General features: G+C 41.8%; 1 protein-coding gene across 1 annotated transcript in view; it reads left to right on the forward strand.

Annotated features, from left to right (window-relative positions):
- The window catches only part of PTPRN2 (protein tyrosine phosphatase receptor type N2), a 1,065,701-nt gene that overhangs the window by 476,775 nt on the left and 561,885 nt on the right, over positions 1-27,041 (forward strand). Inside the window, exon 11 of the mRNA XM_061585692.1 lies at positions 4,454-4,533. Coding sequence (XP_061441676.1) covers positions 4,454-4,533 — 80 coding nt within the window. The remainder of the gene's footprint in view (positions 1-4,453; positions 4,534-27,041) is intronic.

A 27,041-nucleotide genomic window follows, 5' to 3' on the forward strand; every position in this document is an offset into this window, starting at 1 on the left:
TCATATGTTGTATTGTATTGTATATTTTACTGTTATCTGTAAGTCACTTTGGGACTCTTGTGTAAAGCAACTAATAAGCTTACTAAATAAGTAAGCACAGGGGTCTGTGTACTGTCTGTAAAGTCTGTAATTGTAACTTGCAATATCTGGAACAGGTTCAGAGGAGGGTGTGATGCCAATGTAGATGTTGTACAGTAATTATGGTAAGTGTCAGTTTTGTAGGGCAAATGTAGTAAGTAGAGTGAGTGAGAGGGGGAGTACATGGGTTGGAATGTTGAAGAACGCTGAGCTGTGATTGGCTGAGCGTCTGGGTGGTTAAAGGTATAAATGATAGAATGACAGTTGGAGAGTGGTTGGTTGGTTGTTGGTTCTCAATTTTGGAGGGGTGGATTTGCGTTTAGGCGGGCAGTGAGGCAGGTTTTAGGACTAAGAGATATAAAGAGAAAAGTATTATATGTAACCACACGCATGTTGCCTGAACTTAAAGTAATCTTGTTTATTCCTTGTGTTAATAAATAAATAGTTTTGGTTTAACAACATGCCTGATCCTTGGCTGAGATATTACAGACCAGAAGGGTGGGCAGAGCAAATACCAAAGCTGGGAACAGTATCAATGGTGGCAGTGGTGAAGGGATAGTGTAACAGCAGCAGGTATCCAAAGCAACCCAGGGCTGTAATCTTTAAAGGCCTGTAAGTGCACCCAGACACTACAGAGCAATGTGTGGAGGAGACTAAGGCACAGTCTCAGGGCAGTATTGCGTTACAGAGTGTCAGGTGGTGGTGCCTAGTAGCGGGATCGTGAGAGACCTGTGCTGGGGCCAGTGTGAGAGATCTGTTACGAGACCAGACCCTGAGTAGGGGTCTGACAGAGGGTAACAAGGATGATCAGGGGACTGGAAACAAAGCCCTGTGAGGAGACCCTGAAAGAACTGTGACGGGGAATTTTGGATTCTTGGACCGGGGGTCCTTGAAGAATTTAGAGAACACAGGCTCCAGGCAAAAGTAGGACTTTATTCTATATGAGCGTACACAAGGACAGCTTCCCTAGAGCATCTAGTGAAGACTGCAACATGGCACTGTCTGCATAGATATTTTATACAGTACTAAGCACAGTATGTGACATCATTTCACCAGTCATACAATTTCCTCAAAGGATTACATAAAGGTTACACCTTCCTACAGTATTTCTAAACCAATCAGATAATATTAGGTAATTCTAATATCTAGTCACATGAACACGTGTACAGGTAACCTTCCATTATACGCAAGCATATTCCTATTCCAATATTCTGTCTACTGGACTAATGTTACAATTATTCTGCTGTCCCCTTGACTGATGTTCTTTGAGACCAGTTGCAACCAGTTACTACCAAACACAACAGTATATTATGATGATTGGTTTGCCTTGCATACCCAGCACATAGCATATTCCATTGTTTCTGATTGGCCAAGCCTGTGCAGCACACTTGTTATTGAAACATGTTCTACAAATATATGACCCTAAGCAACATAACGATTTATCAAATGTATGTATAAATATGATTTATTATATACAGGCCTGGTGTTGCTCAAGTTTGGGTGCCTGAAAGTTCAAGAAGACTGTAGGCCTGTTGTTTCGTTATAGGTTTCCTACTCATTATACTTCTTAAAATATATTTCCTAACTTATATATATATATGTTTATAGAGAAGTCATATATGGATATGTGTAAATTCCCCATTAACTGGATATGTTTAGCGTTGAGAAAAGAAGACTGAGGGGAGATGTGTTACCATGCTTCAAGTACTTGAAAGGTGGTCACACAGAGGAGGGCCAGGATCTCTTCTCAATCATCCCAGAGTGCAGGACACGGAATAATGGGCTCGAGTTGCAGGAAGCCAGATTTCGACTGAACATAAGGAAAAACTTCCTGTTAGAGCAGTACGATAGTGGAACCAATTATTTAGGGAGGTAGTGGGCTCTCTAACACTGGAGGCATTCAAGAGGCAGCTGGACATCCACCTGTCGGGTATGCTTTAATTTGGATTCCTGCATTGAGCAGGGGGTTGGACTCGATAACTCTCGATCCTATGATTCTATGAATCCTGATTATCTAACTTTTCATTTTAAAAATAAATATGTTATATCTCCCATGGTATGACTGTGCTTTTGAAAAAATAGTCATGATGTATACAAAGATTCCCATAGAAAATGAAAAAAGTCTGAGCTCAAAACATCTGAGCTCAGTGTGCTTGTGTGTGTGTGTGTGTGTGTGTGTGTGAGAGAGAGAGAGAGAGAGAGAGAGAGAGAATAACAAGAAATTGACTAGTTGTGCCTTTGTAACTGTGTTGATGCAAATGATGCATAATATTATTAGCTGTACCTAAAACATGTAAATGAGGCATAGACCTTTGGCTCAGAATCATCATAAGTTTCTAATATGGTCTTTAGTGCTGAACCCCTGTTGAACAATCAACTGCTACTTCACATAATACCAGGTGGTCTGGAAATAAGGAAATGTGACCTTATTGTGGGTTTTGACTGTGGCTGCAGTCCTGAAACTGCTTCTTTGTGAATGACCCTGAAGCTTATTTTGCACTCATTTGAGACGTCTTTCATTGCTGCAATGAACTATATAATACGAGCATGCACGTTATCAGCATCATTACTCTTCTAATACTAAACTTCAGTTGTCCTATACCCAGTTTGGAAGTAATGAATTGGGGCCACCCAAAAGCAGGACAGTGACTTTTGCATACTCGGTGGACTTCCTCTGTGTGCAGAAATAGTAGTTTGTTGATTTCAATTAAAAAATTAATTAATTAATTAAAAACCAAAATGGTAGGACAAGGACCTGTGCTAAATAATTTAAAGTACCTATGGAATAGTGAAGGGAGTTGAGGGAGTTATAGAAAGGAAGGAAGGAAATGGGGAGTCAGATAAAGGCCTTTATGAACCCCTAACACTTGTGGAAATGGGCATTAATATTGGGGAAGGATATCATGAGGTTAAAAACTTCCCTGCCCTGTTCTATGTTTGAAGGATGTTTCAGGAGGAAGGAAAGGAAAAAGCACACATTTTTTAAATCTCTCATTCTGCAGACCCTCCCCACTTGGGTAGCAATAAAATGTTCAGGAAACAGGAGATAGCTCTGAGGCTGAGCCCTTTAGAGCCATATGCTGCAGCAGGAGAAAGTTTCAGAAACCCTTTTCTTCCCACTGCCTGCGTCTGGAACAGTACTTCAGGGCTTCTATATCAGGCTGCCTGAAGCGCTGAACAGGACCGCTCCTCTTAGGGGCTGGAGTACTCTGTTTTGGGTCTCCACTTGTGCATATATAACAGCCAGTACACTACACACTGTACATCAGGTGCAGTGAATTCTTCCATCATGTGTGGAACATATGCACACTAGATTCTCAGTATGAAAACATTTATGTATAGTGCTTGGTAGTGGGAAGAATGAATGTCTTCCCTCAGCTGGATCAATCACAGTTCTCATCTGCCCAGTCTTTCTGGCATAGAAATTAAAGGCACCTATTAATTTCAGTGGAGAAAAGCATAGAGCTGAAGTGGCAAAAACAGTTGACCAAAAACATGCTCTCCCACCACAACACTAAGGTCAGTATTGTCTGAGCTTGGGGGTAGGTGTCTCCCTCAACTGTGCCCATGATCATGCAGGTCATAAAAGCCATTGGGAACCATTCATTTACAGTGCATATGTAAAAATGAATAGGTCCCAATCAGGTACATCACTGACTGGTGGCAAAATATGATCTTGTTCCAAGCACGGGTAACCCCATTGACAGTAACACGGACAGATTTTGGTCACATTTCAATAGTGGCACAAATATGTCAATAGAAGCCATTCAGTGTTATGGAGAACCATAAACTGAGACTTCCTTGCTGAGAGTCATATCAGCAGTTAATACATAAAGCCTACTGAAATTCCTTTTGCAATGTTTTGATATTTATTTATTTGTTACTCTATTTCTGTTTATTTTTGCTATTTAAGTTTTTTTGTCCCTGTTGCCTATTGTTGTGGCAGTGAAACTGGATTTGGTAACTGCTCCTGGCAGCTGCCATTTTTCCCTGGAGTGCTGTAAACCATCTGGGGCATATTGGGAAACTAACATGGCTGCTGCTAGGATGAAGCTGCCAAGAAGACCTGCATTGTTGTTGGAGAAGGTAAAACTGAATGAATTATGAATGCATATTAATGGGGGAATGAAAACAATCCTCATTTGTACCCATTCATTACCCTGGGCATTTGCTTTGAGAAAATCAAACCAACATTTGGTTGAGTTTTACTTTCATAACTAAATGAATGTGCACCCTACTTTGAGATTGAGATTTATGATTTATACACTTGTGGCTGAGCCTAATAAAACAAATTGGAATTGAGAAATTATTCTTGAATATATATTGTGTGCTACGTTTCTTGGTTACAAACCTCATTTCAAATCATGTTTTGTAGCATACTGGGGCCAGCTGTGACCTTCAAAGTGCACTCAAATGTCTTCAATATCACCACTGCTGATGTTGCCAAAGCAGCAGGTAAGAATCCTTATTGTTGAATACACCCTTTTCTCCTCTCACCATTTATTTTAGGAAGACAGTCCCAAACAACAAGAAGGCGCCTTCTCACTAGAAGATTTGACAGTTAATGAATTAGACATTTGAAGGGGTTATAGCCCAAATGAAAAACTTAAGTGTAACATCTCTGACTCAATTAAAACTCCCTGAACCTTTGCTTCCTTGTTTGTAAAAGAAGTGAATTAAACAGAGAATAAAGCTGGATTTTTATAGTGAAAGAGATCCCACAATGTTGTGTTTGGAAGAGAGAAAACTTACGGTTCTTAAATGAATATTTGACTTCAGTGACTTCCAACTAGTATAGCTGTATGGCACAAAAGAAGTATTACTACAATTAAGTTTTTATTCCTGGACTTTGGAAGAGGCTATAAATGTGTTTGTGCTGTCAACTGAATTTGACAATTCCCATGACCCATAGACAGTAAGCATTGCAGATTGACAACTAACACCCTCTTCTAAAAGAGCCATGGCAAGGCACTGTGGAGTTGATTGTAGTCTTTTTGGAGTCTAGCCTTGACTGCAAATTGTTTTGCTGACATGAAATCATGCCTAGAATTCTAGTTGAAGGCCCAAGGTTTTTTGCTGCCCTAAGTGAATTAAAAGTTTTCAGCTTCCTCTTCTCCTTCTTGTACCTTGTTTTAAGCTGATCAGCCTAACAATAGCATATGAAAAGATCAAGAGTTAACATGGGTATTATTTTCTTATTTTCATATTTAATGTCCATTCTGAGCTGTGTTTATCTGCTTTCTCCATAAGGGCATCATCATCTCTTTTCTTCTCTCTCTCTCTCCCTTCCTCCCTCTCTCTCCCCAAGACATTATCAGAGCTGAGGTAGACACCCCAAGTGGTTGCTTAGTTTGTTTTGGTGTTTGGATCAGTTCTATGTTGTAACTGTGCCTAAGGTTGTTTTGGTGTTTGGATCAGTTCTTTGTTGTAACTGTGCCTAAGGTAACTGAAATACAGCTTTTAATGAGTAAGAACAAACAGACTGGTTCAAAACGGTTGCTTATATAATCTTATGCCACCGTTGCCAGGATGATGGCACCACTTTGCCTCCCCCTGGCACTGCTGGCCGAGCCTAAAAAAAACTATGAGATAGTATGGTATTTTAAACAGCTCTGCGAGCAGCAGTGCCAAGAGCAGTCTTGGCATTGGTGTTGCAGTGACCCAGGTTGATGGTCCTGGGTGACTTCAATATACATGCCGAGGTTTGACTCACAGGTCCAGCTCAGGACTTCATGGCTGCCATGACAACCATGGGGCTGTCTCTAATATCATCTGGACCAACGCATGTGGCAGGACACACACTTGATCTTGTGTTCTGTTCGGGACAGGAAGAAGGTGATCTGAGGGTGGAGGGGTTCTTAGTGACTCCATTATAATGGACAGATCACCACCTGACAAGGTTTAGACTTTGTGCCCCCAGTAACCTTTGCAGGGGTGAAGGGCCGATTAAGATGGTTCAGTCCAGAGCTTGGAAAAGTTACTTTTTTGAACTACAACTCCCATCAGCCCAATCCAGTGGCCATGCTGGCTGGGGCTGATGGGAGTTGTAGTTCAAAAAAGTAACTTTTCCAAGCTCTGTGGTTCACCCCCGGAGACTCATGGATCCAGAAGTCTTCCTGAATGGTCTAGGGAATATTCACAGCATGGCTGGCGATACTGCCAAAGCCCTGGTCAATCTCTGGAATACGGAGGTGACCCGGGGGGTGGACACTATTGCTCCAAAGCGCCATCTCCCACCAGGGAAGGCCCATAATACACCTTGGTTTACTCAAACCTTGGGCCTGATGAAATGGCAGGGACAACGGCTAGAGCGACAATGGAGAAAAACTCAGTCCGCTTCCGATCGAACACAGGCTAGAGCCCATTTTCGAGCCTATCATGTGGCAGTGATGGCAGCGAAGAAAGGGCACTTCTCTGCCACCATTGCATCTGCTCAGTGTCGTCCGGCGATGCTTTACCGGGTGGTCCGGGGTCTTTGGGGCTCTGGCCCTACATTAGACTCTGAGCCCTCAGTCGCTCGCTGTGAATGTTTGCAAGGCACTTTGCAGATAAAATTGCTTGCATTCGGAGTGACTTGGACTCCTCATTAACTACAGTTGTGCCACATGTCCCTGAAACTTCCTCTTGTCATTTTTCTATGGATACTTTTCAGCTTGTAAAGCCTGAGGATGTGGACAGGATTCTGGGAGAATCGAGGGCCACTACTTGTTCCCTTGACCCTTGCCCATCCTGGTTAATCAAATCTGCCAGAGGGGGAGTGGCTGACTGGTTGGCATATTTAATTAACACCTTCCTAAGGGAAGGTTCTATGTAACATTGTGGAAGGAGGCTATGATAAGACCTTTGTTAAAAAAGCCTTCGTTAGACCCTGCGGATCCTAACAACTGCCGCCCAGTCTCTAATATCCCCTTTCTGGGCAAGGTAATGAAGAGGGTAGTGGCTGCTCAGCTCCAAATTTTTATAGATGAATCAGACTATCTAGACACTTTTCAATCAGGCTTCAGGCCTGGCCATGGGACAGAGACTACCTTGGTCGCCCTGCTTGAAGACCTATGCTGGGCATCAGACAAGGGGAGTGCATCCCTGTTGGTGCTGCTGGACCTCCCGGCGGCCTTTGATACGATTGACCATGGTATCTTTCTGGACCGTGTAGCTGGGATGGGATTGGGAGGCACTGTTTTATGGTGGCTCCGGTCCTACCTGAGAGACAGGACCCAGAAAGTGGTGCTGGGAGACTACTGCTCGACTCCCTGGCCGTTGGCCTGTGGGGTACCGCAAGGTTCCATTCTGTCTCCCATGCTCTTTAACATTTATATGAAACCGCTAGGAGAGGTCATCAGGATATTTGGAGTACAATGTCATCAATATGCTGATGACACTCAGGTCCCTCTTTACCTACCACCTGATTGCAGGGAGGGAGTGCTCATCCTAAACCGGTGCCTGGAGGCTGTGAAGGGCTGGATGTGGGCTAACAAACTGAAACTTAATCCAGACAAGAGGGAAGTACTGCTGGTCAAGGGGAAAACTGCATCAGGGATGGGGTTGCAACCTGTTCTGGATGGGGTTGCACTCCCCTTGAAAGAGCAGGCCCGCAGTTTGGGAGTCCTCCTGGATCCTGCCCTGCTGCTTAAATATCAGGTGGCTGCAGTAGCCAGGAGTGCTTTTGGCCAACTCAAACTGGTCTCCCAGCTGCTTCCGTTCCTGGAGGCAGTTGACTTGGCCACAGTGACACATGCATTGGTGACATTGAGGCTTGATTACTGTAACGCACTCTATGTGGGGCTGCCTTTGAAAGCGGTTCGGAAATTGCAGTTGGTTCAAGATGCAGCAGCCAGAATGTTAACTGGAGCACGGTGCAGGGAGCATATCACCCCTGTGTTTTATTGACTCCACTGGCTCCCAATTTGTTTCCGGGCCCAATTCAAAGTGCTGGTTCTGACCTTTAAAGCCCTAAACGGCCTTGGACCAATGTACGTGAGCGACCGCTTCCGCCCATATGTACCTGCCCAGGATTTAAGATCATCTGCCTCTAGTCTCCTCTGCGTGCCTGGAGTGAAAGATGTTTGATTGACAGGCACGTGGGAGAGTCCTTTTTCAGCTGTGGCCCTCAAGCTTTGGAATACTCTACCCCAAGAAGTTCGCTCTGCTCACTCCCTGTTGGTTTTCTGGAGACTTCTGAAAATGATCTTGTTCCGGAGAGCCTTTGGGAGGGACTGAAGGTAGAGCCTGACACTGATTTTATGCCTTCTACGTTAAATTTTACCTTTCTAGTCCCTTTAGTACCAATATATATTTAGTACCAATATATATATATATATATATTATTTTATGTATTTTAATTGTATTTTATGTATTTTAATTTATTTTAATGTTTTTGTAATTTTACTGTTTACAATTTTATTATGTACATGTTTGATTTTATTTTTGTAAGCCGCCCTGAGTGCCCTATTATAGGGTAGAAGGGCGGGATAGAAATATTTTAAATAAATAAATAAAATAAATGACTTAGACTTTATGTTCCAGCAGGCATTTTAAGGTGGTTTTTGGTTTTATAATGTTGTTATTGTTTTATTTTCTGTATGCTTTATTTTTATGTACACTGCTTAGAAATGCTAATGATTAAGCAGTATATACATGCCTTAAATAATTAAATAAATAATATTAATTCTGAATGACAACCAACAGGAGAAAAATATAGTCATATCTCAATGCTTCCATCTTCAGACCCTCACTGCCCCCCCCCCATTTCTTTGCAGGGTTCTAAAATTATGTGCTGGATTGTGACTACATAGGGCCATAAGTGACTCTGGCAAGAACCATTCTCTGTTGTTGCTGTGCCCCCTCCCAGTTGCATTAAATATCTGTTCAATGTTTGAAAGTTTATTTTCTATATATACATATTTGTTTCGATTTTATGTATATACATGCACAATGACAGTCAGTTTATCCTAATAAACTTTCCTTTGGGGTGTGGCTGTGGGGACCAGCATAGTGAGCTCCTGCAATTCAACATTTGCCACAATGCCACTGCCCCCCCTTCCCATTTCTCTGACTTGTTTCCATTCTTCCCTCCAACAGAGTATTACAGACAATATTGTGGAGAGCTGTAAAAGTAACTTTAAAAAAACAACCAAAAAGAAATATTTAGTGTGCATTCTGATAATGCGTATACAATTTCTTTCCTTTTGTGCCTCTTTAGGGCTAGAAGACATGTACCTTGGTAGTTCTTGACAAAGTTTCTTTCTCTATGAGAGAGTCCAGCAGGTCCCACAGATATAAGTGTAATTATAACTTAAGTAATTGCACACATATAGAAGTTACTTTTGGGAATCCTATCCTTAAATAGTTTAATGGTGTGCAGATTATATTTAAGTGAAGCTTGTCACCTAGGGATATATGCTCTTCATACCAGTTTTCAAGGAAACAAAAAGGTTATGAAGATTGCCTTGGCATAGTCATTAATTACAGTGATAATGCATGAAAATGATGATTAAAAAGCAAAAGCCACTATCATATCTTTTTTCGTCTCTCTCTCTCTGCCAACCAGAATTAAAATACTCATTGTATATGGTCTTGAAATATGTTGAATGCTGTGTTTTTGTTTTTATGACAGAATCTGTTCATAATGTAATAATGCAAATGATTTCCAAACATCCAGTTTGATGCCATGTTGCCATTTTAAGTGTAATGACTGAGAACGTTGTTTTGTGCTCACCCTTGCCAAGGAGCGCTAATTTCTGGGTAACCTTTATAGGTAATTTTCATTTTGAGAAAAAAATAATGGGAAGGTTATGGTATCTTCATAATAATCTGTTTATTTACAAATGTACAGGTTGAGCAGGTATTGCTAAAAAATCAGGCACATGGGAAAGCAGCAATGGTTGCAAAGCAAGAACAGAACACTGGAATATAAAAAAATGTTTTCCAGAAAACGTATTTATTTATTTAGACAACTGTGCCAGACTAGGCAAAATTATATGAGCTCTTCAGTTTACAGAATCAATTAAATAAGCTTACAGAATCAAATATAAAATAGATAATTTAGTTGAAATTAATGGGATTACTTCCAAATAGTTGAAATTAATGGGATTACTTCCAAATAAATTTATGAGGACTGGACTGTTAGTCTGATTTTGACTCTTGTTAAATGGAGATGCATACATAATATACATTTGAAATGAAACAGTGGACTTTTATCTCGCTTTTATCTGTAGAGGTGCCCTGCGGTCAGTCAAGCTGGGCAGTTTACACCTGCTAGGTATTGGAAGATTGTCTGTCAATGTGCACCTTTGAAGAATATGGCCAAAACTTTTTGGATGACTAACAAGCACATTATAAAGCTATAAATGATTGAAAAATCACTTTAAAGCATGCATAGGTAACATCTGCTAATTCTTTGTGCCATGATGCCTAATTTGGCCTCATTCCTTAAGTGGCATCACAGTGCAATTTCCCCATGTTTAGCTTCACTAACAATCATTAGCTTAAGGACTTACTGCAGTCAAGCTGTTACTAAAACAGTTGGCACAAGAGTAACGAAGCCAAGTGAGGAACTGAAACCTTAATCCTCATTAGAATAATATGATTGGACATGGTACCTGGGAGCTTTTCCCTGTAAAATAAGAGTGGCAGTAGCTTGAGCCCTGGTCAGTCGTGGCTAACATATCGAACGTGGGTCACACATTAACTTATTTTGTTTCCAGCAGACTCTTTTAGCAATCCTAGGCATATCAGATATTTCCCCCCCTACTTAGCCATTAATGTACTAGCCTGCCTTTTTAAGGTAGCTTACAATAAAACACAAAATACTATAAAAACAAATCCATATGATCAAAATCCATAGCATAAAAATCAAGATACAGCTTTTAAATATCAAACCACATCTGCTAGAGTAAAACCAGGTCCCAGCTTACAGGAAGGCTTGCTGATATTGAAATGCCTTTACTCATCATGGAAAGGATGAAAGGGAAGAACACTATCTGGTCTCTTCAAAGAGACTCTTCTACTATTTTGCTGTTACAACAGCAACACAGGATTGAATCTCTCATGTCAATAGAAAATGGAGCAGGACTTCTCTTCTGCATCTTACTATATTAGATTTCATATGGGAAAGCAGGTTTTTGTAGCTAGAGGGAAAATTTCAAAGATACGATGGCACAAGTGCATATATTGAGGTTTTAAAAACCTCTTAGGATTTTTTCAATTGGAAAGTAAATTTTTCACAAAGAGAATCTTGTGGGGAAAATGCATTGTATGTACCATGGGTGCACTGTGCATGAATTAACGTAATTACATCAGATAAAATAAATGGGAGTTCATAGTTCCCTTTGGGACTGTGCCAGTGTGCACCAGTTTTTACTTTATTTGCTGAACGGAAGCATGCAATGCTACATCCTAAACTACTCTTTAAAAAACAGTTTGGGATTATGTGGCTCTCACAGACCATCTACATACTTCTCCAGATTATGGGCAATGTGTTCCCTATTGTGGTGATACCATTAAAGTCCATGTCTTACATAATCCAGTCTAAAAAACTTTTTAATGATAACATAATCATAAATAGAGTTATGAGCATGGGGGTTGGAACGGATGATCCCTGCTGATGCCTTGAACCCCTCCATCCTAAACTCAGGTTGGAATGTGTGTAAATAAACAAACCATATTTCATAAAGACACCGCAGTCTCCACTGACCTTCTTCCCAAAGGAAAGCAAACCCTGGATGAGTGCAGGGTGCCCAGAAATCTCACTGCTTGGAGATTGGGGGAAGTGCACAACACTGGTGTTAGAAGTGGGATTGAGTTTCCTGGGAGAAGCCTTGGGAGCAAGGTGTGCCTGAGTTAAAATGGAGGGAGAAACAGCAACCCTCCTGGAACTGATGAAATTGCAGCAAGCAGAACTGATTGAGAAGATTGAGCAACAAAGGCAACAAGAGCGCCAGAAGGACCACCAGCAAAGACAAAGAGAGTGCCAAGAGGAATGGGAGCACTGGCAACGAATGAGGGAAATATTGGGAAGTACCTTTGGAGAGGAAAGGGAGACCCTATGTGAGGAGGTGAGAGCCCTGCCTGATCAGCCGCTACAAGGGGTCGAGAGTGACCCAGGAGTCCAGCTGCAGAGCACCCAGACTGGAGTGGCTAAAGAGATCCAGAAAGTGGATGGGCAGCTGGAGGGATTGGACTGTAAGGAGTTGCAGGCAGTAGCAGAGGAGGAAGAAGTTTTTATTGTCCAGGAGCCTGCTGGGGGGAAGACAGCAGAAAGCTGGAAGTGAAGCCCCAAGAGTTGAAGGAGGACAGGCTGGAAAATGCAGAGGAAGATGCCTCGGAAGAAAGTGGGGTAGGGGCTGGAGAAGAGATGCTGCTGATAGATTTCTCTGCTCCCTGTGTGCCTGCTGTTAAAGAAGTAGTGCAGGAGGAAGAAAAGGCCTTGGAGAAAGGTGAACTAGAGGCTGGAGAAGAGCAGCTGCCGATAGATTTCTTTGCCCCGTGTGTGCCAGCTGTGGAAGAGAAAGTGCAGGAGGAAAAGTTGGAGGCATGTGTGCAAGAGGAGCTGCCAGTGCCTGGAGAAATGGCTGCGCAAGAAAAAGTGCAGGAGGAGAAGCCTGAGGTGGGAGTGCAAGCCCAAGAGGAGCTCCCAGCGCCTGGAGAGATGGGTGAGATAAAATCCACAAGTGACTTTGCCCCTTGGGTGCCCCATAATGGTCTTATAGGGTGGGATGCAGCTCCTGTGATGGGTGCAGTCCCTGGGCAAATTCCAGCAGTGAGAGGCACCCACTGCCCTGTGAGTTTGGAGGGCAAAAGACACTGGGAGGTTACCTGCCTCTGTTTGGGCCCATTATTTATACTGGAGATTGTGAGGGAGAACAGAGAAGATTTATTTCTGCCAACCTGGCTGGGCTAGGCCAACTAGTTCTGAAGAAGATGCTCCCAGACAAAGACTTGTGGCAGAACTTGGAGTTTGGGGCAGATGAAGTGGACTGGCTTAAAGACTTTTCCCAGGTCAGAGAGTGGGAGGAAAATGGCTACAGTCTGCCGTGTGCTGAGGAGGAAACAAATCTGTTCCTGGAAGGAGTCCCAACCCCCTGCAAGCAGCAGCAGGGATCAGCTTGGACTGTGAACTCCATAAAGCCCCAAGACAAAGGGCCATGTGGGCAACCACATGGTTTTTAGGGGTGGGGGTTGTGCTGATGGGACTGTGTACTGATTTGCTGTAGGAATTCTTCTGAGGGTTTTAGTATTGCCTTTTGAAATGCTGGTGATTTGTGCTTTTTGCATGTGTGTGGGAATATGAGCTGTTTAATGATTTTTTAGGAGTTATGTTGATAGGTTTTTACAATAAGGTTTTAATGTTTAAGATTTACTATTCTGTGTCTGCTTGTTTGTGGGTGTGTTTGGATGCAGAACTGTGACTAGGGGCTCCAAGAAAGAAGAGGAAACCTGAAGAGAGAGTAATTAATAGAAAAAGTGCTGTAAGGGAATGGACTGTTTTTGTAATTGTGTGAGAATGCAACTGTATTTCTATGACTATGCTTTTATGATGTATATTTCAATGTCTGACTAACATGTACCTGTTATTTCTTTGTAGGGGAAGCTATTATTCTGTAGTTTGTTTGCAGGTCTGAGACAGACCTTTTTCAGAGAAGGAGGTAGTATTATGAGCATGGGGGTTGGAACGGACGATCCCTGTGGGTCCCCTTTCCAGCCTCTGATTTGGAATCCTGGGCCTTGGAATGAGGAACTCGCCAGCGGTGTCACTAGCGGGAGTGCGGGGTGTGTGTGGATCTCCGGTGCGTGCCCTCCCAGGGGCACGGACGAGGCAGCTGGATATGCGTGCGCGCATGCACGCACACACACACTCGAGGCCAGCCACCCTGTCCATGCCCCTGGGAGGGCGCGCGCCGGAGGGGCACCCAGCTGGAGAAGGCCTGGGAACGCTGGCGCACCTCCCTCACCCCACCGACGCTGCTCCCGGTCTCACCTGCCCGCTCGCCCGCCCGCCTCTGAGGAGTTGGAGCAGCCTTGCCGGGCAATGGTGCGGGCGGGGCAGCTCTGGGTGTCACCCCCCTCATGGTGACACCCCCCTCATGGTGACACCCCCCTCATGGTGACACCCCCCTCATGGTGACACCCCCCTCATGGTGACACACCCCTCATGGTGACACACCCCTCATGGTGACACCCGGGTGCAGGCCGCACCCTCCGCACCCCGGTAGTGACGCCCCTGGAACTCGCTCAGCTGGTCTCTCTTTTGTTAAACAAATAGAATGACCAGGTTTGTAATGGGTCTATCAGTTGCCCAGCAACTGGTGAATGGGCCAGGAAAACCCTTTTGTAATTGAAACTCTTCAGGAGAGCCTCCCCCCCCTCCTGGTAGCTAGCAGAAGTTTGTGCTTGGAGTGTGTGTAGGGAATTGTCTAGAGAATGGCTGGGGCTGGAGGCAGGCAGAGAGGCTATACCTCTGCACCATGGCTTTAGGATGCCTCCTGCAACCCAGATGGAAAAGCTGGATATTGGACTGCTGATGCCTTGAACCCCTCCATCTTAAACTCAGGTTGGAATGTGTGTAAATAAACAAACCATGTTTCATAAAGACACTGCAGTCTCTGCTGACCTTCTTCCCAAAGGAAAGCAAACCCTGGATGAGCGCAGGGACTCCAGAAATCTCACCGCTTGGAGATTGGGGAGACGCTGAACAATATCCAAGACAACTCTGGTATTGCATTTAATGGTCTTATGGTCCTCCCCCCCGCCCCGGTTCTGCCTATTTGCCTTTATTACTTACTGCATATCCTGCCCATCACCTTTGCTCCTCCAGATCTATCATCCTCTCAAACTATTCCATTCATTTTCACTTGCTACCCATTGTTCATATTGGAGCCAACATTGTGTTTAGGTGCAGGTTGTTTTCAGATTATTATACAATTTGACACATTTCTTTGGCAATAAACAGCCATTCCTATGGATGATAGAAATTAAATATTCAAGCAGCTACTTAAATGTAAAATGTTGTGGATGATCCCTCTGCTAACAGTTTTTGACCTTTTGATGGAGAGTAATGATATGTGCCACTACAGTGGCACTACAGTGCCACTATATAGGCAAAGGTTATCAGTGCATAAAACCATGATTAGTGAGGGAACCTTATTAGAGGCAGATAAACCTAAAATGTAGCATACATCCGGAAGTAGCTTGCAGTGAACAGCAGGGCATAGAATACTAGTGAACTCTTATTATTTAAAACTTAGCTATCTGAAATGTCTGCTTATTAAAATCACTTTGTGCCTCTTGATTTCAGGACAGCTATGTAAAACTGCTCCCATTTATACAAATGTAAGAATTAATTGTGAATTCTTAAGAAAGTCATTTCATATCACCAGGCTCCAGTTTACCACTTTGTAAAATGGGTCTTCATGGCACTATACATATATATTGTTAAGTGGCGGAAATCCGCAAAATAAAAATTAAGAACATAAGAAAAACCTGCTGCATCAGGCCAAAGGCCCATCTAGTAAAGCATCCTATTCTCACAGTGGCTAATCACATGACTACGGGAAGCCTAAAAACAGGATCTGAGTGCAATAGCACTCTCTCCACTTCTGGGGATTCTTGATTGAAAGTTAGTAGAGTACAAATGCGTAAGGTATAATTACATGAATTGCTCCAGGCTCATTTCCTTACCTGATTCAACAGCACAGAAACATGATGACAGCATTCACCGAACTGGAAAGCCCTTCTAGTGGGTCTATCTATCTCCGTTAGTGATGGCAGGTTTGATTGGCAGAAGATCATGCAGATAATATTTAATACCCCATTAAAAACTGTAACAGACTGGCAACAAATTTTTGTATGCCAAATTTAAGAAGGTGCCTCTTGGCAAAGCTTTCTACTCTTTTTAGATCAGTAACGAGCAAAGGTGGGCAGAAGCACCAGCATTATTCCTTCCTAAACATCTAGGTAATTACTTTTGACAAGTGTTTGCTGGAGAGAAGGTCATAACAGTCAGCATATAAGATCTATGCTAATCTGTTCAGCTGGAGAAGACCCAGGTAGCTAATGTTTTTGTAATTAGAAGTTGTGGAAACCAGTTTTCATTACAGCTTTGCACTGAGAAAAATGCAGCCACTAATATGGTGCAATTTCATTTGTTTTACTTTACATGGCTGCTTCATTTGCAGGTGGGGCAGAGGAGGGTATCAGCTTGCACATTCCATGCTTAGGTAATAATTGGCAAATGAAATACTATACTTGATCCATAAGTGGACTTCCTAAGATTATTCTTCTGTATGCATTATTTATTTATATTTTGGATTTCTTTGCAAAGAAACCACCTACAGACATGTCAATTGCTTACACACATTTTCCTCAGTCGTTTATAAATTGAAGGGACTTTTATCTGTTTCTGTTCTTCTGCTTCCACTCACCACCCAGAAGAAAGGCACTAACACAAGCTTCACATGGGTTTCTCTTAAAGCTCTTTCAATGTTTTACTTCGAAAAGGAGTAAAAGTTAACTCTATAAGCCCTGCATCAATAGTGGCAGTGGAGGGTAGCATACCTTAATAATTGTTATGGTTTCATATTTATATAATGTTTTCCATTATAAGTAGAAAATTTGGAAAGGATAGAGTTTGCATATATTTTTAACTTCATGAGTATATTATAAAGCAGGGATCACCAATGTGGCATGCATGGGCACCAGTGTGCTCACCATTTCCTCCTGTGGTGCCTGCAAAAGGTCTCAGTAAATATCCCTCAAAAATCCACAATACATGAGAGACTTTTTGCTCATTTCTCATTTGCACTGGCTCAGCTTCTGTGATACTGAACATTGCTCCTTAAACATGCCCACATTTCATTTAATGTCCACCCTCCCATCTGTTATAAACAGCGAAGAGGTGCAAAGAGCTTCTCTCTGTGAGTGGGTGCAATGGTTGGCTACTGTAGGTGCCTTTTCCCCCATTGATGGGGTGGCAGGTCTGCACCACTTTATAGTTCTGCCTTTTTCCCTGCTCTTTTAGATGTGGCAGCCATTATGCCATGTCTCCACGGCAGACATTTTATGATGTGTCATGCCTCCATGGCAGCCATGTTGTGACTGATGCCACCAGGATTTTGCCAAAATTCCAAATGTGCTCACAGGCCCCAAAAGGTTGGTGACCTTTATAAGAAGTAAAATCCCAACAGCTAACAGAAAACTTTGAATTAATAAGGAAACATGTACAATGCATTCACCATTTTAGTAGAGTTAGTTAAGTGATACGTCTTCTGATGTGGGCAATTACATGTTTCTCTTAACACACATCACCTCAAATCATTGTTGTGAAGATAGTGCTCCCACAGAAGGCAGTGATGGCCACCAACTTGGATGGTTTGAGGATTAGACAAATCCATGGAGATTAAGGCTATCGGTCGCTACTAGCCATGATGCATGTGCTCTGCCTCCACGGTCAGAGGCAGTATGCTTCTGAATACCAGTTGCTGGAAGCCACAGGAAGGGAGAATGGTCTTGCTCTCAGGTCCTACTTACAGGTTTCCCACAGGCAACTGATTGGCCACTAGGATAACAGGATGCTATACTAGATTGGCCACTGGTCTGATTCAGCAGGCTCTTACGTAGTTCCCGTCTGTATTTAGCAATAATGAAAATAACACAACTAGATAACCATGATCAAACTTTGGCTGCAATATGTTATTTGGATGTGTGTCCCATTGATGCAGTAGATAGCTGGACAGTTCAGGTTTAAAAGTGACAAATCAATATGCAACCTAAAAAGCTCCTTTGGTTTTCAATAAATATATTGTGCAAAGTCTTTCCAGAATGGATTGTTAGGATATTCTACTGAATGGCATGCCAGTTCTGTTGCACCTACTAGAAATATAATATAGTTGATAATAAGCCATTAAGGCTTAGTAATATGAACAAGTACTGCCCAGGAGTTGGCTGAGATCACTGTGGGTTACATTAGGATGCATATTCTTCCCAGCATTACATAGGTAGATCAATAAGAGGAGTAGTGTGTGATGACACTTTAACACTTATTAACGGTGGATTGTGGCATTATTTCTTCTCAATTTAAATACATTTTGCACTCTATCAACACCTGCCTCATTACAATTGTACAGTATGAAAAGGTGAATTTGGCATAAAATAATCCTCTGTACTCTCAGTTAATGAATTTTCTTGAATAATGAGAATTGTTTAAAAAAAATGTAACAATATGTGTGAGTGCTACTACTTAAAGATCTTTATGTTTTCATTATGAGAAAAAGGTGTTGATAGTGTCAGAAAAGGCTGCAATCTGTGTAGTTCTCAGATAATTGGAATAACCATTTCGGGGCTTTTAAAAAGCACTTATTTGAAAGGGGAATAGCTCTAAGAATGACACATACCACCTGCTGTCCTAGTGCACATCTCACACCATTACAAAGGGTGCCAGCTTTTGATTATAAAACAGTTTGCCCCCAGGTGAAGCCAGGAGGTAGAACCACAGTAGTGTTTTGGGTACAGCCTGGTGAAATCTGATAAGTAATGGGCAGGACCTGGTGAAATCCAGTGGATTGTGATTGGAGATTGACAAACTATGTTGGATTATGGAGCCTAGTGAGTCAATAGCAAAAACATAGTGTCTATAAGAGTTTATTGCAAATTAATATGTGGCCTCTGTTGCTTAGCAAACATCCTTACATATGCAGTCCCACAGGTCAACCCGACACAATTTAGACTGCAAATAACTTTCCTCTTTCAACAAGCCTTTTAAGTTGAAACCTATCCCAGTCTGCATCTGTGTTGGAATCGCTTTTTAATATGTTTTTTAAAAACAATATTTTTAAACCCTTTTAAAAGATGTGTTAAAAGCTTTTTTTAAAAAAATGTTTTTAAAGTTGTTTTGGTGTATTTTAGGGTCTGTTTTTACGATGTTTTGATGTGTTTTTAGTGCTTCTGTTTGCCGCCCTGGGCTCCTGCTGAGAGGAAGGGCGGGATATAAATCAAATAATAAATAAATAAATAAATAAAGTGAAAACTGTATTTAGAGCAGATAGCTTCAGAATTAACAAGGGTGTGAACAAGCAATATATTGTAGAATGCCAGAACTGTAATGGTTTACAGTGTATTGATAAGGAAGTAAGCATTTTATGTCATAAGAGGACATTCTAAAAGGTATTTGTAGCATTTTACAGATGGAAAAACTAAGGACATGGTTTGCAGGAACAGATAGAAGTGCACACAAAACAGAGTCTATGGCTAATTTCCATTCACGTTTATAGAACGTTGATACAGATACCCATGTATGTTCTACTGTATTTCTGCTTGCACTCATCCCTTCCTGCTGCAGCCCCTCATTTTACCTCTTTACCTCTGAGGAGTCTTCAAGAATGTTGTACATTTCACAGGGAGCTATAGCAGTGAGAGAACATTGGCAAAAAAGCCTGAGCCTTTTGCCTGAGCTTGTCCCTTGGGATCTTGTAAAGGGTCTCTTTGCATCCAAGCTAGTGCGTGTAAGACTGCATCTGAATCTGCAGCTACAAAGGGGTTGTATACAGCAAGTATTCCATAAAAAGTGAGTACACTTTTCATGAACAAATTTGGCGAACAATGCCACCCTGAGAGCCACCCTTTAAAGGAGAAAATGACAAACTAACTGACACTCTTTTGGAGACAGACTTTTTCATTTCCCAAGCTCTGTTCTGTTTTGATTTTTTTTTTTTTAGGTCATGATTTCTCATGTTTCTAATGGAACTCAGTTTTCCTTTTTTATCTGTAATTAAATTCACAAGTTGTTATTCTCTGAAGGTCCTTGTCAGTTGTGATTTGATTTGACAGAGAAAGAGTGACTTAAAGAGGTTCCAAATATCAGGTCTGTTTAAAAATCTAATTTATTATTCATTTATTTGAGTTTCATTGTGAAGACACTAATAATAAAGAATACTGTGGTTAGATAGTGCACAAACTATCTTTCTGTACATATTCTGGGCCTGATCTAGCCAGATTAAGCCCCACAAACTTCAGTGGGAGAGTTCATTGAAACCAATGGAACATAATAGTGCTTTGTTCTTAAAGGGGTCTAGACAGCAGCTCTCTTACAGCTGGTTTACAATGTAGCAATAAACTGCAAGTGGGGGAAATGATACCACAAGGAAGAGCCAGAAAACTGGCTCAAAATTCAGTGGTAGCTTTGAACCAGAAGGAATCAACAGTGAATCACAGGTCGAGGGTTCTTTCTTTCTCTCTTCCTCTGTATCTACATAGAATCATTGTATGTCAAACGTTAGTTCACCTAAGCTCACAGGTTATCAACAGCAGCTGTCCAGTGCAGGCAGAAGATAGAGAGGACCCCAATCAAGAATTCTTGAGTCTTGGGTTGTTGTTGTTGTTATGTGCCTCCAAGTCAACTACGACTTATGGAGACCCTATGAATCAGTGACCTCCAAGAGCATCGGTCATGAACCACCCTGTTCAGATCTTGTAAGTTCAGGTCTGTGGCTTCCTTTATGGAATCAATCCATCTCTTGTTTGGCCTTCCTCTTTTCTACTTCCTTCTGTTTTTCCAACCATTATTATCTTTTCTAATGAATCATGTCTTCTCATAATGTGTCCAAAGTATGATAACCTCAGTTTCATCATTTTAGCTTCTAGTGATAGTTCTGGTTTAATTTGTTCTAACACCCAATTATTGGTCTTTTTCGCAGTCCATGGTCTTGGAAGGTACCAGAAATTTTCTATTTGGGAATCAGACATCAGAGAGCAGAATAATCTTTATAATATATGCTATTTATTCACATCTTGCACACTACAACTAATAAAACGCATTCTAGGTGGACCGAGCCATCACTGCAGAAACAGAAAAATAGGAATTACGATCAGCATGAAAGAAGTCATCGGATATCCATTTAACATCAAAGTATAAGACTTTGAAGGCACATCTTAGTTAAAACAAGTTACAATAGATGAAGAACTGAGTTAAACTCTTAAGTCGTATTACAGAAACAAAGTTACAAAGTATGTGGAAATACATGTCATAATACATTACCCATCAGATGTCACAGATGGATGGTTCTCCTGCTTTCTTCGACACCCCCCCACTTCAGCTGGAGCTGAGGGGTAATGAGTGCTGTAACACCTCGCCTTTATACACTTCTTATCAAAGAGAAGGCTTATTCCCATGGCTTTATCAGTTATGCTGCCTGCTAGAAGCAGCACTAGCTGCCTCTCTATGCCTTCTCCTAGAAACTGTGAATATTACCAGTGTCAACTACTAGTTGAGGTTTGTGGTGTTAACCATACCATATAAGGTGCTTCCTCCTAAACAGCAGGAGTGTTGGGTGACTGTCTAGACTTCTTTATTTCTTTGAACTCTGTTTTATAGGAAAACATTGCTTTGTTCAGAAGGGAGGGTGAAGCCCATTTTCAAAAGAAAACATTTTTCCTCTATGCCATCTACGCAGTACTAAGCTATAAGCAAATATAAATAAATGTAAATGATTTCAGCATATTGTATGCATATTTTAAGCCAATATCTGGGCTGGCCCATTACGAAAATATGCAATAACATCTACATGAAACTACTGTGTGGGGAATGTGATGTTTCTATATTAATGTATGTATGGTAAGTGTTGTTGTTTTAGAAGATACATGGTAAGTGGAGTGAAAGAGGGGGAGTGAATGGGCAGTAGAATGCGAGATGATTGGCTGAGTGTTTAAAATGGCTGAATGTATAAAAGGAAGAGTGAGAGTGGAATCGGGGGAGAAGAGAACTGAGTGGATTGCTTGGTGGGGTTTAGAGAGTTGTTTACCAGGAGGGAGGTGGAGTTCGGATTAGTATTGAGTAAAACCATATGCTTATGTGCCTTAAGAAGAAATCTTGTTAATCTTGTTATCTTTAATAAATACTTAATTTGGTTTACCAAAGGCCTGATCCTTGGCTGGGGTTTCACAGACCAGAAGGGAGGGTAAGGTAATGACCAAGGCTTAAGGGGAACTGTAACAAATGGTGGCAGCGGTGAAGAGAGTAACAATACCAGTATTCAGAGTCTCTGGGAATACTAGTATTGGGACGTTACTGGTGGTTGCCTAGCAGGGGGATCTGTTGAGATCTGTGCTAGAGCGGATAGGTAAACCATAAGAGAGTGCGGTCCGGACTGGTGGAGTCCCTGGTGGTGCCTAGAGACAGGCAGTAACCACGAGCAGGTAGGAACCTGACAGGGAGAGCCAGGGAAGGATGCATCACAGGGTCATTGGGAGATTTGGAGTAAGTTGTCAGCAATACGCTGATGACATACAACTCTATCTCTCCTTTGCATCTCCAGTGTGGCAGCAGATGTGCTAGACCGATGTCTTACCTCAGTAATGGACTGGATGAGAGTCAGTAAACTAAAGCTGAATCAAGACAAGACTGAGGCACTGTTAGTGGGTGGTTCACTAGACCAGACAGAAGGGCTGTAGCCTGCTCCTGATGGGGTTACACTCTCTCTGAAGGAGCAGGTACATAACTTGGGAGTCCTTCTGGACCCACTACTGTCACTTGAGGCTCACATGGCCTTGGTGGTGAGGAATGCCTTCTATCAGCTTCAGCTGGTAACCCAGCTATGACCCTATCTGAACAGAAATAGCTTGATTTCTGTTATCTATCCTCTAAATTATATTACTGAAATGTGCTGAATGTGGGATTGCCTTTGAAGACAGTTTGGAAACTGCAGCTGGCACAGAATTCAGCAGCCAGACTGCTCACTGGGACAAGATGGTTTGAGCACATAACATCAATTATGGCACAACTATCAATTAGTTGGCTACCAATTAGTTTCTGGGCACAATTCAAAGTGCTGGTTTTGACCTATAAAGCCTTATATGGCTCAGGACCCCAATACCTCAAAGACCACCTCTCCATGTATGTACCAACCTGGACCCTGGAGGTCCTTCTTTGTGTGCCTGTGAGGATCCCACCTGCTGCCACCTCCTGTCAGGTCCCTCCAGTCAGGATCCTGGTTTTTATTTGTTCCCTCACCGGCTCTAGCACAGATCTCGCAAGATCCCACTGCTAGGCAGCACCACCAGCCACTCCCTATTTCACAATATTGCTTTGAGACTTTGCCTTAGTCTCCTTCTGGGTATATTTAACAAGCGTATGGTTTCATACAGTGTCACTCTTTATGTTTCCAGTCATATATAATTTGCCTTAATACCAGCCAAATATCCAACCCACAACCAACTCTAACCCACAACAACCTTCCAAACTCCCCTTAACCAACCAAACACCTCTCTCAACTGTCATCCTCTCATTTATACCTTCAGCCATTCAAACGCTCCCCCAATCATCATACAGCATTCTCCAGCATTCTAGCCCATGTACTCCCCCTCTCACTCACTCTATTTACCACATTTACCCTACAAAACCTGCACTTACCATATTTACCGTAATATCTATTTTTAAATTATTTATTTTTTATTTTAATTTTTAATTGAGTGTAAGTCACTTTGAGTGCACGTATATGTGTGGAAAAGCAACTAACAAATTTATTTATTTATTTATTTATTAGATTTATATCCCACTCTTCCTCCCAGTAGGAGACCAGGGCAGCAAACAAAAGCACTAAAAAACTCCAAAACAGACTTTAAAATATATTACAATAGAATATCCTTAAATTTTTTTAAAAAAAGCTTTAAAACATTATTATTATAATACAATGAAACCATAATAGATAATAATACAAATTAACAAAAACATACCAAAACAATTCCATCACACCTCCCCACTCAGCATCTCTCAACCTCCTGGCTCTCCAGGACTCCACTCATCCACCCTTGCTGTCAGTTAGGGACCAACAGACACACATCACCTCAAAATCTCATGAGAAAGAAGGTTCACAGGGGTCCCAAAGATAGCATTTAGGACAGTTTTTGTAGGCCTGGGAACCATCTTGAATGTTGGGTCTTTCCTGTCTCCTATGAACTTGCTGAGTTCTTTGTTGAACATTCAGAACAAGTGGTTGGTGGGGCAGTGCCCCATTTTCCCTAACTGAGCAGCCTCCACTGGAAAGACAAGGCAGTGCTGGTCAGTTTCCTTGGCAACAGGGCCACATTCCCTCTGCACTCACCCATCCATCCATTGTGGATAAATTGCATGGGCTTCCTTTGGTCTTGGTAATGTTGTTCTGTAACCAAATTTGATTGATTGTGTGGTCCTGTGACATTTTCACATTTACTGCATGATCCCTCATTGGTTGGGAACACTGGTGAAGAAGCCCTTGCAAGTTAAAACAAAGAAAAAGTAGTGCTATATAGCAGTGGATTAGCAGAACACTGGCTGTCGAGAAGTGCCAAAGTGTACAAAATACCCTTACATGGGATAACTTTCACATTTAAAATTGAACATCATAGAAATTTGGCACGGCACTACAATCTACACAAAAACAGCAACTTGTTTGAATAGATGGGCTCAAGTTAGTATTTTGCCTTCTACAAACAAAGATACAATATAATAATACAATACAGTTTATTATGGTCGTGGACCAGCAAATGATAAAACATTTATACAGACAACAATTGGCATTAAAAGTTAACTTTAAAATGAAGATTAAAATTTCTTTAAAATACAACGTGAGCAGCATTACTGATAAAACTTTAAGATCATTATTTCGCCCAGAACTGTTTGTTAAGCAATAAGAGATGTTTTATTGTATCTTTGGCATTGGTTTTAGAACAGAGTTCACCGGCTGCTTAGGTGAGCTATACTCTGAATATGAATAGGTCTTACGTGAGTTAGGGAGCTATTAGCAACTTCCATGAACGGATGGCGGCAGCGCAAAAGTAGGCTACCTTAACTGATATGTAGGGGTTGCAATCTGATAGCAAGTAGCCTGTCTGTAAAATTTCATCATTGGTGGAAATTCCTAGTAGAAGAGGTGCGATTAAAGCAATTCGAGAGTCTCTGTAAAATGGGCATTGGAGTAGAACATGTTCGACCGACTCCACTGTGCTGTTGTCGCAGGGACATACCCATGTAGCTAGTGGCATTTTCTTAAATCTACCCTCCAAAAGTGCAGAGGGTAGTATATTAAGTTTTGCGAGAGTAAACGCCAATCTAAATTTAGGAATTGTCAGAGTAGACAGACAGCGGGCCGGAGCGAATGGTTGCATATTATATCTAAGGCCAGAGCAGGAAGAATCTACAGCTCGGGTTAAATGAGTTGGCAGCACAATGTCGAAAATTCTTTGGGCAATATGGGCTTTGGCTTTGGAGTAGCCAACGCCAGGATCATAGATGGAGAGAAGCCTAATAGATGGAGTGTGGCTGTTAAAGTCTTTTTCCATCTTGAGCAGAATGAATCGGTTAGCGTTAGTGGGGCTAATCCTAAAGGTGTAAATAACAGTTTTAACCATAGGTTGATTTTAAGCAACCTTATGCGGGCCTTGTAATGAGCCCAGCTTCTAAACGTAGAATTGCGTTAGATATGCAAGAAGGAATACCAAGGATCGATCTCAGGAACTTAGTCTGTACAGTTTCTAAAGGTGCATAGTTGTCATAAATGCCTATTTGGGCACCATAGAGTAACTGACTAAAGACTTTGGTCACAAAAATCTGTATGGCAGAGGGGATAAGACCACAACTTTCGATTTATCATGATTGATTTCGATGAGTTCTTTACTACAGTAGTTGGCAAGGCCCTTCAATAAACGTTTCATCCCCACAAATGACAAAGAGAGGAGGACCACATCATCGGCATAGATAAGAATCGATATGGGACTATTAGCTAAAGTAGGGTGATGAGTATCTAATGGTGATAGAGTTTTGACCAAGGTATTAATATATATATTAAATAACATGGGAGCCAGCACACATCCCTGTTTAACACCTTTATGGGTTGGGATGGCCCTGGAAAGATGACCGGCTCTATTATATCTAATACGTAGATAGGTGGATTAATATAGACAACGCATTAGTGCAAGCAAGTGCTTGTCAATAGTGGTAGATTCTAGTCTCTCCCAAAGTTTATGTCTCGGTACCGAGTCGAAGGCTGCTTTAAAATCGATGAAAGCTGTGTAAAGGGATCCTCCTTATGGCAATGAATATTTTTCTATCAGGTGTTGTAAGACCAAGCCGTGGTCCAACATGGAGCGACCGGCTCTAAATCCTGCCTGTTCCTCGGCCAAGATGTTTTCTTGTTCCATCCAAGTTAATAGTTTCTCACATAAATGATTGGTGTAGATTTTACTAATAATGTTGAGGAGGCTGATCGGTCTGTAATTAACTGGGTCTGATTTGGTACCTTTTTTATAGATGGGAATAATTATTGCAAGGCCCCAGTCCTCCGGTATAGAGATGTCAGAGTTTATACATGTAAATAAGGAGGCTAAGACTGGTGCCCACCAGTCAGCGTTGTTTTTGAAGGCCTCAGATGGAATGTTGTCTGGTCCGGGCACTTTGTCAAGTTTTAATTTGGCAATTAAGTTTATGATTTCTTTAGATGTAACAGGAGGCCATTCGGGGAGATTGTGGTGTTTTGTCTTAGGAAAGACAACTTTATGGAGGGGCAGTGGTTCCTGATTAACAAGAATCCTTGTCGTGTTCAGAGCCACTAAATTCATTTCAGCAAAAATCTGGTTGGGGCGAGCAGCTATTGTGGATTCTGGTAATCCAAGTGAAGCCTCCTTTGGCTCTATGAGGGTGTCAGCTTTCTGGGTGTTCAAGTCGTTCCTTTTGAGGTATGCCGACCCATTGGCACCCCCCTGCATAGGTAAGGGCAATCTATTTTCTAAGAGAGTTTTTAAATTGATGAGTCTTGTTATGATTTCAATCTGAGCAGTTAAGGGTAAGGCAGAAAAGGAATTTAGAAGCATTTGTTCTTCTTCAGTGAGAAGTATTGGTTCCTTTCGATTTTCCTCCTTAGTTTGGAGCTCTGTAAGCCGTGGGCTAGTTGTTTGAGGGGCAGAATCACAATCATCAGTTTCGAGCTCAATGAGATTTACTTCCG

Source organism: Rhineura floridana, chromosome 10 (assembly GCF_030035675.1).
Source record: "Rhineura floridana isolate rRhiFlo1 chromosome 10, rRhiFlo1.hap2, whole genome shotgun sequence".
Lineage (NCBI taxonomy): Eukaryota > Metazoa > Chordata > Lepidosauria > Squamata > Rhineuridae > Rhineura > Rhineura floridana.